General features: G+C 40.6%; 1 protein-coding gene across 1 annotated transcript in view; it reads right to left on the bottom strand.

Moving 5' to 3' along the window:
* SHPRH (SNF2 histone linker PHD RING helicase) overlaps positions 1-12,275 on the bottom strand; it is a 135,145-nt gene that overhangs the window by 49,174 nt on the left and 73,696 nt on the right. The window contains exons 21-24 of the mRNA XM_019527077.1: positions 11,100-11,243; positions 7,762-7,863; positions 3,984-4,055; positions 2,123-2,311 (exon numbers count right to left, since the gene is read on the bottom strand). Of these exons, the coding sequence (XP_019382622.1) occupies positions 2,123-2,311; positions 3,984-4,055; positions 7,762-7,863; positions 11,100-11,243 (507 nt within the window). The remainder of the gene's footprint in view (positions 1-2,122; positions 2,312-3,983; positions 4,056-7,761; positions 7,864-11,099; positions 11,244-12,275) is intronic.

The following is a 12,275-nucleotide window of genomic DNA, read 5'->3' as shown; positions in this document are numbered from 1 at the left end:
TACAACTCATGAAGCAACTTTCCAGTTAAAATAATTGCCTACCCCTGATCTAGGAACAATGCCTTCCTGACCCTAATTTTGGTGATTTGTATAAACCTGACTGTAAGAGCAAGACCCTCTTGCTAGGAAATCTAAGTTTTCCAAGCACCAGCAGGAATGCACCCTAGTCAAAAACTGAGCCTGAGCTGTGGCCAACTACTCAACAGTTCAGAGGAAAGTAGAAAAAAGAAAAAGACTTCTCAATTGCCTCACTTAAAATAATACCAATGTACCTGCCTCTCTACCAATGGACCTTAAAACAGGCTCTTCACTGTTTTCTTCTGAACCACTATGAATTACTGGTTTATTAATAAAACTTCACTTTTAAAACAAAAATAATCATGCTTTTCTCAACCCCCAACAGCCCACATTAGAGGGACGATATGCACTGTAAACTGTTCATAGCAGTGATTGTTTTTTGTTGTGTTTTAAAGTACCTATATCAGTGTTCCAGCTATTTCCTACCCAGGTCTGTTTAAGATAATCAATCTCCCTATGTTAAGAAATTGTGAGATTTCAAACATTTTTATTTCACACTGGGATGAAACCAAGATCTTTCAAATGTGTTTGCGATACAATTACCAAACAGCCAATAGCTTGGTGGTCTAGGAACTCACTTGGAATGTGAGCAGCTCAAGTGCACACTGCTTTTCTGAACTATGAATAGGGTCTTAAAATCGAGGTCCACATGATAGGCAAGTGCTGTGAGCATCACGTTACTAATCACTCTCAGGGGGGTAGCAATAGCACTCTGTTTCTCTTTCCCATCTCTGAACCAAGAAACATTTCCCAATAGAGCTCAGTTGCAAGTGACGTAATGTTCTTGTGAATAGTTTGTTTTGACAAAATGGCATTTTCTGGAAAAAAGGCCACAAAGCCTGAAAGTTTCCCACTGGCTCTACTGCAATTGAAATAAAAAAAACATTATAATGTTGAGTCTAAATTATTTAGAGCTTTATACATTCACTAAAACTTTGAACCAAACTCGCTGACTTAAATGAAAGGAAATGCAGGCGGAAGGGTGCTACAGATTCAACTCTTATCCTTTAACTACTGGGCAAAAAAGAAGCTATATTCTGATACTGCTGCTATTTTCAAGTCAATGTCAAAGCAATTGAAAAGAGAATTACAATAATCCACTGCAGATTTAAAACAAAAAATGGGCAATTCCAGGATAAGAGCTATAGCAACAAATGCTTACTAGCAGCCATAGAGCCCTCTACTGGAAGCAATTTAATCAAGCAGCGACTACTTCCTGAAGTGTTCTATGACTGTACATATATAATCTTTGCTCTGTCTTAAAAAAAATGAAAACAAATCATCATACTTACAAGACTCTTTCCATTTAAAACTACTCTAGTGTGAACTGTAGGCAATCTTTGACAGGTACTCTTAAAGCCCATTAAAATCTAATCTGTACATCCCAAAGGTGAGAAAACCAACAGCAATCTAAACTTAGAAATAATATTCTGGATCTTTAGTAAATAGTTTTATATTTTAACCAACTGAGAAAATATCCTGCTACACCTGCAGCTAAGACATAATTATCTTAATAAGTGCTACTCATCTGAGTAAACAGAACTGGATCCAAAAAAGGAATTAGAGCTTTGGCTATCTATAGAAAGCCAATCAATAATTTGACAGTCAACCAAACAATTCGTCATTTACATATTTATGAATCTATAATTACATGGTATCAGATGTTAAGAAAACTTGACTAAAACTAACCAAAGCCTTTTTCACGTGAAGGACAGACAGTCCATACTTTTGCAAAAGTTTACCTTTCTAATTCACCTAACAGATGTAACCCAACAGACGTATTTACTCCTATAATTTTAAAACAGCTGATCTTTGAGGCCATCATGCAGCAACTTTAAAAATATGAAGGTAGAATTATTTTTTGGAAAAAAGAACTGTTTACTTAATGCTTCCAAATGACCATATTTTTTAGAAAGTTGTAAAAAATAAGGCTCATGCCATCAAAAAAGTTCAGGTAAATCACATCCAACTTAGCTGCAAAAACCCTCTTAGAGTGTGCATCTCTGAAAATCTGTGCCAAGAAATTCTTTGTAAGGCCAATTACCTTCACAGGAATATCATCTTCCTGGTTTGCAGTCTCTGCAGTGAAGACGTAAGATATTTCTTTATGAGAGGTTGTCTGTCTGCAGATGGCGCACTTAATCGAACTCCTGCGGGTGCCAACACTGTACTGTTCTATAATTATAGCTACACATTCATTACAGAAGCAATGCCCACAAGTCAGAACTGCCCACTAGAAAGGGAAATAAAAAAAATATTATTTTTTCCCCACACATGCAGTCACAGAGGCACATAAAGTTAAGATTATGTTAACAAAACATGACCTTACCTTGAATAAGACAACTCTTCAGAATATTAAAACTGAGGGAATTAAAAAAAAAAAAAAAAAAAAAAAAAGACTGTACTGGAGCTAGTTGAAAAATCTTGAATTTCAACATAAGGAAATATATTAATTTCAAAGAAAGGACAATTTTTAATGGAAGTTTTCAAAGAAGATGTACTATTTATGTTTATCATCTTTGTCTCAGTTTGGAAAGCTAAATCAGATAGGGTAAATTTTTTTTTTTTTTTAAACAAAATCTTGGGTGTTTTTTTAATTTAGTTGTTATGACCTAAAACCATGCTCTAATGCAGACTATACATAACAGAGAAGGAAACATGTTACTGTTTGTAAAAGAATTTAAGAAATTTAAATGGAAATATTTCTTTTGGATTTCAGTTTGGAAGAGTTTATATTTTATAGAACCTATATTTTGATTCAGATTTCACCTTGTCATCGCAAAACAAAAAAGTGACAATTCTTACTTCAAAAGTCCTGAGACCAAGTGTTTTAATTTTTTTGATAAGACTTAATTGCAATGGCACTTCACTTCTTAAAACGAAAGAATGTTTTCAATATGGGGTTTCTATGGAATGGACTATAAATTAATGCAGAGACTGTGTTGGGGACACCTTCCCTTTAGGAGGGGTTATGTAATTCTCCTATGACAACTACAACAATTAACAAAGAACTAGTATTTTGCAATTAACATAGTTTTAGCAACTGACAATGAAGAATTCAGCTCCCAGATGTGATCACCCAGTTCTGTGGACCACCTGAGTAGTCTGAGAACTATGGCTGCCTCTACACATGCTCAAGAGCTGGGGGATGGGGGACGCATCTTAATTAGAGCGGTTCCTAGAGAGCCACTCTAATTAAAATGCCCCACTGTCACACGTATTAAGGCCCCACCATGAGATGCTTTATCTAAACTTCATTTGATGAGCTACAACATCATTATACATGTGACAGTGAGACCATGCAGAAGCATTCTAATTAGAATGTGAACCAGCATGTGTATAGGCAGCCATAAGCTTTAGAACAAAATATAAATTCTGGAGAGATGAGGTAACACAGCAGATATGATAAAAAAAATAGAGCCTTTTAGTCTTGGGTACTAGTTTAAATTCAGCAGACAGTACATGAAGCATTACCTATACTGCACCTGTATTTAAAGACATAAGGCATGCATCTCATAATCTCACATTTTTCACTAAACTCACTCTCAAATTCCAGCTTTTCTAGTTCTGAAAAATAAAAGAATCCAGAGTATCAGTATCTACCCTATTGCATCCCTTTAGTTTCTGAACAGCTAATATACATTTTTTAAAGTTTTCTATTCTCAGAAGAAAAAAAATTAAAAACTCAGTAAGAACAGATACAGAAAACCAGACCCTATAGTCTACCTTTCATTGAGTAAAGAAATCAAAAGGAACATATACACAGATGAGAGAATTCAATAACATGGTGTTTTTGAAAAAATCTTAAGTTTCTCAAATTTAAACACAATGCTCATTTAAATTCAGATGGCAGAAATCAAGTCTAAGAATTTTGTAAAAGAGAGGATCACTTCCTGGTTATTTACCTGCTTTCCCAGTTGGCGAGCACAAATTGGACAGGGTTCTGGATTAACTCCACCAGTGGTTTTATCCTGAGACTATAAAACAGAAACGTTTTCATTTTTCAAAAAAACCCAAAAAAGATCATCTATATTTTAAATAATCTATTTGGAAAGTTATCCTATCTACTCGAATCTAAGACAACACTGAATTTAAGACAACCCTTCAACTGTGAGACTGGAGACATGGAAAATTATAAATTACTTTGAATTTTCCACGACTAGAAACTAGTTCTTGAAGGGTCCTCTTAAATTCATTCCTCCTACCACTTCCCCAGGAAAACTAGTGGCAGGGAAGTAGTAGCTGGGGGACAGGCAGCCTGCCCTATGCCCCTTGGGCAGGTAAACTTTGCCACTTGTCCCTAGTGCCTTCCTACCACTTGACCTCTTCACCTTTACAACTGTTTTTGCTTTGTCTCTGCGGGGGTCATGGAGCACCTGGTAGGGCCAAACAGTTGCATCGGTTCTGACTTCAGCCTCCACACCCAGTCAGGGTGGGGGTCGAAGCCATAGCAACTCCTGCACCACTCCACACACCCCTTCCCTGTGCATGCCTCTCTCAGTGCTCACCATTCACTATGTACTCCTTCAACACACCTGTTCCCTATGCTCCTCTTGCTCCACACTCCACTTGCTCAGCACTCTATAAGTCCCTTTCCCCACACCACTCATCCTTTCCTCATGTTCCCCCAGAACTGCTCACCCTTTTCCCATCTGTAGTGCACATCCCCTTGCTGCTTCCCTTTCCTGCACCCCATGTCTCTGTTCCTGCATTCCCGTCGCTCTGTGCATTTCTTCACCAGTGCTCCCCCTGCACTGTGTCCCTTCCTCATGTTTCCCCCGCATCGCACACCCTCCCATGTTACCCATGTCCCTTCTCCTGCAATACCTCCACTGCTCTCTCCTGTTTCCCCCTGCATCGTGCACTCCTTCCTCTTGTTCCCCCCCCGCACTGCACACACCTTTTCCCCTGAGCTCCCCCCTGCACTGTGCTCACGTCCCTTCCCCTGTGCCGTTTGCCCACACATGCCCCACTTGCTCTGCCCATCCCATCTCCCACAATCCCACCGGCCTTTCCCCATGCTCTCCCATGAACACCCCACCTGTCACATGAGCCACCCATGCCCCTCTTCCACAGCCACAGCAATAGCTTGCCTGGTCTGTACTTGATTCTAAGAGGTTTTTTTCCTCCCTATGCTAAATGAGGGGGGGAACCCTCACCATATTTGAGCAAATACAGTATTACAGTCAATCCTGAACTGATTTTATAACTGCTTTTAAAGTTGCTGAACTTCCTTTGCTAATTTTTGTAGAAATAAAACCAGATTATCTTCTCCACACCATGAATCAAAAATAGTAAATAGAGTATTAATTAATAACAGTTCTATTTATACCTGTTTTTCAAACTGTATCAGACTTTGAAAATGTTCATCAGAAGTGTTTCAATGTAATAAAAAGCCTGATGGAAAATGTTGTACAGATCTCCTTTCCTTCTTTTTAAATTAAGTTTTAACTTACACTACAAGAGCTACTACATTTTTTACATCAGCCAGATTATATAACAGACCAAAATAATCAAATATGCTTAAAAGTGTCATTACATTTTTAATGAAATGTTCTGTCATTACTGTAGGAAGGAATAGGAAAGTAGTTGGCATAAATATCACCAAATCAAACTTTGCACAACAGGTCATCTGCACCAGGGCAGTCTCCCTCTTAAACACACTGGGTAATTATCCCTTAATATATTGAGCACAATTCTGTACAATCTTTATCTGAAATAATTACCTGTTAACTGTCTGCTTTAGATTTTTTAGAAACATATACATAGTACTTACTATTTATATTATAAGTACTGGAGTACTGAAATGTGCCACCAAACATCATTTGAAGAGATATCACCCCACCATCATAAAACCATTCCAAGATATTCAAGGTGTAATTGAATTAAAACAACTAGCTTGTCTTGTTCCATAATCTCTTGAGATAACTGGGGACTTATACAATGGAAGAAGTGGGGCAGAAAATACAAACTTTCTCCTGGGTAGAATGACCAGAGGTTGCTGGGAAACCAGTGACAGTAAACTAACCAGAGTGTTCAATACTGGTGATGAACTTATTTAATCAAGGCAAAGATCTAACAGGCATTTAAATCCGGTATCACAAAAGAAACCTTTGAAGCAGTGGTTCTCAACCAGGGTGCCATGGTATGCCAGGGTGCCATATGACCCTTTTCAAGGGTGCTACTACAGCCAGGTGAAACTGCTGTGTGCCTCAGATGGAGCTAAAGGTTTATTTCTCTTTTAGGTTTATTTGATAACCCTAATAAAGGCAGGAGCACTGGCTCCTACCACAGCCATTCCCAGTCTTACTCTGCATGCCTCTCCTGGGAACAGATGTATGTGGGACAGTGTATAATTTATCTCCAGGCTGCTGTGCTGCTGTCTTCAGATGGAGCTCACCCACCTGCTTCTTTCCAAAAGGAATATGCAAGGATACATGGGGCCATACTTGGCTTAAACCTAATGCAGGCAGGACTGCCAGCTCCTGCCATAACCACTTCCCAATTTGGCTCCATAGGAAGCACAAGGGGCACTCTTAAATGGCTGCAGCAGCAGTGTTTCCATTGAGAACCACTCTTCTGCAAACAATTTGACCTATTTGAATATTATGCTTCAAAAAAGTAATATCTTTTAAGAAACTTATGAAAATTAGCACATATATTTAGCGGATACTTTTGACAATTATATTATTTCTGCTTATTTACAGATTTTCGTACCAAGAGCTGAAAAGAAACAAAAAAGTCATTTTAGATTGTTTGTTTATATGTTCACATTTGAGTGATTTAGAAAGTGGCCAAAATATATTATGTTATATAGTATTTTTATGTAACATATACAACATGGATTATAGATTAATAGACGTTAGGGTCAGAAGGGACCTCAATAGACCATCAAGTCTGACCCCCTGCATAGGCAGGAAAGAGTGCTGGGTTCAGATGACCCCAGCCAGATGTCTATCTAACCTCCTCTTGAAGACACCCAGGGTAGGGGAGAGCACCACCTTCCTTGGGAGCCCATTCCAGATTTTGGCCACTCTAACTGTGAAGTTCTTTCTAATGTCCAGTCTAAATCTGCTCTCTGCTAGCTTATGGCCACTGTTTCTTGTAACCCCCAAAGGCACCTTGGTGAGTAGAGCCTCACCTATTCCCTTCTACACCCCCCTGATGAATTTATAGGCCTCTCAAGGTCACCTCTCAACCTTCTCTTGTGGAGGCTGAAGAGGTTCAGGTGCCCTGGTCTCTCCTCGTAGGGCTTGGCCTGCAAGACCTTAACCATATGAATGGCCCTTCTCTGGACCCTCTCCAGGTTATCCACATCCCTCTTGAAGTGTGGCGTCCAACACTGGATGCAGTATTCCAACTGCGGTCTGACCAGTGCCCAAGAGAGGGGAAGTATCACCTCCTTGGTTCTGTTTGTCATGCATCTGCTGATGCATGATAAAGTGCCGTTAGCTTTGCTGATGACTTTGTCACACTAACAGCTCATGTTCATTATGTGATTATGTAATATATCATGTGGTAGTCACTCACAATACAAGGTAATAAGATTACAGTGCATCTTTAAAGTAAAACTATAATCTACTGATAAATATATATATAAATGAAAGCACTGAAATGGATTGCCAATTTGGGCACTAGAGGGTGACACTAAATTGTAATATGGGTGTAACAAGTATACTGTACCTTCTCTAAATTAGTGAGATACAGGAGCTGGCCTAGTTTCTTCTGAAGCTGGGATTTGGCAACTGCCTTGTCATTCAAAAGTTTCACTCGATTTTGCTCTACCTAAAAAACAGCATTTATTAAACATGGATATGGAATCATACAAAAGAGGGTCAAAGATAGGGATGGAAAGGACTTGAGACTAATCAAACCCCCTGCTCAAGGCAAAGTCTTCCTTGTTTAAGCCATCCCAGAAAGACATTTGTCTAATCTGCATTCAACATTTTTTAGTATTGAAGAGTCCACAACCTCTCTATAATCCATTCTAGTGCTTAACCACCCTCAGAATTAGACAGTTCTTCATATATCCAACTGAAATCTCTATGATTTCTTGTCCTGTGCCCTGTATCCATGGAGAACAATGCATTGCCACCCTCTTCATAAGAACCTTCCTGGTATTTTAGGCCTGTTATGGAACCCCTTAGTCTTCTCTTCGTAGACTAAATCTCAATTCCTTCAAACCCCAACTTGTATGAAATATTTTCTAGACCTCTACAGGTCTAGAAATTACCTCCTGGCAGGAGGTAGGGAGGGAGAGAGGGAAGTACATAGCGAGTGGCCCAAGTGGCATGCAGCCTCCTGGTCTACACCCATGCAGTGCATGGCCACCAAGATGTTGGAGAGCCCCGATTTACAGAATAATTGATGCCAGCACCTAACGATAATTCTTCAACCAACCTGTGTGAGCTGACCCCAACTGTTTAGTAATTTTTCACAACCGATGCTGTTTTTTACTTTAGTTTTCTCTGTTCTTCATTTAACCCAGTGGTTCTCAACTAGGGTGCTATAAGACCCTTTCAGGGGCGCCACATAACAGCTGCTGCCACCACAATGGCCAGGTAAAAATGTCCTGCCTACCGTGTGCACAGCTAGACCAGGATGGGCAGGGGCATGGGTACTCGCTCCTTCTCTTGGTAAAGGTTCTTGATAGCATAACACAGGCAAGAGAGCCTGCTTGTGCCATGACCCTTCCCTGCACAACATCGCCCAAAAACGTTCCTGCATGCCTGTTTCCAGAAGCATGGGAGGAGGGGGGCAGACTAGAAAAGGCTGCAGCACAGGCAGCCTCTCCTGCCTGTTTTAGTTTTATTAGAATACCCAGATGGAAGTAGGGGAACACAAATGCCACAACCCTGTCCAGCCTGGGTGTGCACAAGGCACAGAGGGCACTTTTACCTGAGTGCAGTGGCAGCACACTGATTGAGAACAACAGAAGTAAACTGAGGCAGTACAACAGTGGTTGTCCCCCAGGGGTGCCACCAAATTCAAAAAGTTTGTGGAGAGATGTCCTAAATCTAATAAAGTTGAGAACCACTTAGTTAGCATATTCTATTACAATGGATTTGTCCAGTTGACTTTTGTTTCTAGTCAATTTTAATCCTGCAAAAGCTGCAAACACTACAGATAAACACTGAGGACTGAAAAAAAAAAATAAGTGATTCCTCTTTAGTTTAATGAATAAATTTCTATGGTTTTGTAAAAAGTCTGTTCTTTAAAAAGGAAAATTTTACATTTTGAATTACAACCTGATCATGTCACTTAAAAATTAATTTTTCAATCCTATTTTTGCAGGGTAAGTTGAAATGTTTTGCTGAATGCAGAATCTAAGAAGTTGTAGAAAATTAGAAAGCAAGCATCTAGCTCATTGTTACTCCTCTGTTTTTATCCTGGTCAGCATGGATGTCTAGTGCCTCTTGAGTTAGCCCCCCCGACACAAGTCAGTGACTGCGGTGGGCGGCCAATCCCACTAGCCAGGGAAAGGGAGTTTCCTGGTGGCCGATCTCACTCACTGTAAAAGCCGCCAGCGCTCCCCAGCCTCCGTTCGCGGGGGGGTACTGGTACTCCCGCCTGCCCCGCTGCCCCCCAGCTAAACAGGGAGCACGGCCTGACAGGCGGTGCTCTGGCACTCTCAGGGGGTGCACATATATCCCCTACATGTCGCCCCTGCTGGTCAGTGTAGTTATCTGTGTAGAAGCATTCTGGCAGGTGCTGTCTTTACTGCAGCAGGCAGCATGAGTGTTTCTTTGAGGACCTCAACATTATACGCTTGATTATCACAAATACAGCTCAGTGGCAAAGACTCAATAAGGTTTATTACCTACGAAGTACCACCTTGCTAACACACTTGTCTAAAAGTTGCAAGCCCTGGATGCTTGTGATAAGACACAGACTCAGCTTGCATAGAGAAAGAGAGAGAAGAGAGTCCCATAGGCCTAGTACAAAGTTCCAGAATTTTTCAGGCCTCCTTACAGCAATTCAAGCAATTTGCTTGCATTAGGTACTTACATAAACAGCACCATCCCTCACCAAACTACCCTAAATCCTTGTACCTTTTGATATTCTCTTATGTGCATTTTGGACTCTTTGGCAATCAATCAATCAATCAATTTTTGTCAAGGGGTTATCAAGCTTAACTTCAAAAACACCAGTCTCGGGCTGTGGTGGGTATGGGGTTAGCCTTCAGTCAGGCCTGTTTTTAACAAAACCTTCATGGCTGGGCACAGAAATTACATAAACTGGTACAAATGATCAGAAACCAGTTCAAATCTGTAAGACAACAGAAATTCAGTGCATACAAACCACTTTCAAAAGGGCCCAAACCAGTTTAGGATAAACCTAGATAGATATAGTATCAGACTTAACTGATTTACATTAAATTGGTTTATTGAACTTCTGTCTCAGATCCTCATGAGTTGTGTATGTACTGCTAAATGCCTGTATTAATCAGTACGGCCTACACCCATATCTTCATATCTATATATAAGGACAGATATATAAACAATATATTTATATATAGATGAATTGTTATAGATCTACATACATATAGATACCTATGTATAGATATAGGCCCCCTTTACACATTACAACTATTGTACAATTAATTGATTAACTGTGCAATTGTCAGTTACATGGGAAAAGTAGGTATCACACAATAAAAAGCTTCAACCAGCTATGAAGTTAGACCTCAGAAATGTGCACTAACTTTATAGCTGGTTGCTATAATTTGCACGCGTAGCACGGTCTCCTCTGCAGTCTCCCTTCAGCTGAGGGGGCTCCCACCTCCAGAGGCACACTATGCCCAGTGAAAAACCCCAGACCCAGCAAATCATGGCTGCTGCCATCTCTAGGATTCAGAGGGGTGTGAAACCCTGGATCCTGGGGATTACAGCTACCATTCTCCTTGTCCAAAGCCTCCTAAGGTATGTTGATGTTACATAAGGCAACATATCTGTCTACACACATATGGAGAGAAAGAAAGAGAGAACGGGAATGGGAACAAGAGAACACCATTATTTTACCTCATGTGGTTCTATGATGTGAAGTACTGGAGGGTTCGGCTTGGGCTCATCAGGATGACGCACTCTCAACCGTTCTGTGGCCATGGCAAGTTCATCGATAGCAGACACATGATCCCTCAATACCATCCAATATTCATGAAGTAACTATAAAATCCAAAATGATTACTAAAAATACTAAGGTAGTCTCCAGGATACTCCTGCATCACATTGTAAGCAAATTTACTGTCAATTTCAATCTGAATCATTAAATGAGGATTTCACAATCATGCAACTACCACAACTTTCTCTGAAACAGAAACTAAAAGATTATGGCTATGCTTTATCTTGCTCTCTTGGTACCAACTTTATGTGCAGTTATGAATGAATTTACTATCATAACCACTACAAATACATTAGCACATCTAGAAACCAGGAAGCTGGCTGCATTTGTTTGACTCCATATAGCTTCAATTAAGAAAAGGAGTAAAACTTGCTGCAAAGCAAGAAGTACTAAGGAAGCACTCTTAGATGAAGCTGAAACATTTTGTTCACTGAAGCAACAACACTAATATAAAAAATGCTGGCATACAATGTTAGAATGTTCTTGATAACACAGAAAAAGTAATGTTCAAAAGAAAACTCCAAGATGAACATGGGTCGGCAGTGTGGGGAGGCAGTTAGGAAGGCCAACCATACCTTGTCATGCATCCACAGATGCATTTCAAGCAGGTCAAAAGATGTGATCCTCCCCCTCTATGCGGCACTGGTCAGGCTGCAATTGGAGTACTGCACCCGATTCTGGGCGCCGCACTTCAAGAGGGATGTGGACAGCATCAAGAGGGTCCAGAGGAGGGCCATTCGCATGATCAGGGGACAGCAAGGCAGGCCCTATGAGGACAGGCTACGGGACCTGAACCTGTTCAGCCTCCAAAAGAGAAGGCTGAGGGGGGATCTTGTGGCCTGTTATAAACTAGTCAGGGGAGATCAGCAGGCATTGGGGGAGTCACTGTTCCCCCGAGCACCACCAGGAGTGACCAGGAATAACGGTCACAAGCTGGCAGAGGGTAGGTTTAGGTTGGACATCAGGAGGCGATATTTCACAGTCAGGGCGGCTAGGGTCTGGAACCAACTTCCACGAGAGGTGGTGCAGGTTCCTACCCTGGGGGTTTTTAAGAGGAGGTTGGACGAACACCTTGC

This window comes from Gavialis gangeticus, unplaced genomic scaffold (assembly GCF_001723915.1).
Source record: "Gavialis gangeticus isolate Ggan-Ray unplaced genomic scaffold, GavGan_comp1, whole genome shotgun sequence".
Classification (NCBI taxonomy): domain Eukaryota; kingdom Metazoa; phylum Chordata; order Crocodylia; family Gavialidae; genus Gavialis; species Gavialis gangeticus.
The sequence above is the reverse complement of the archived record's forward strand: the minus strand, read 5'-3'. Positions and strand labels throughout refer to the sequence as shown.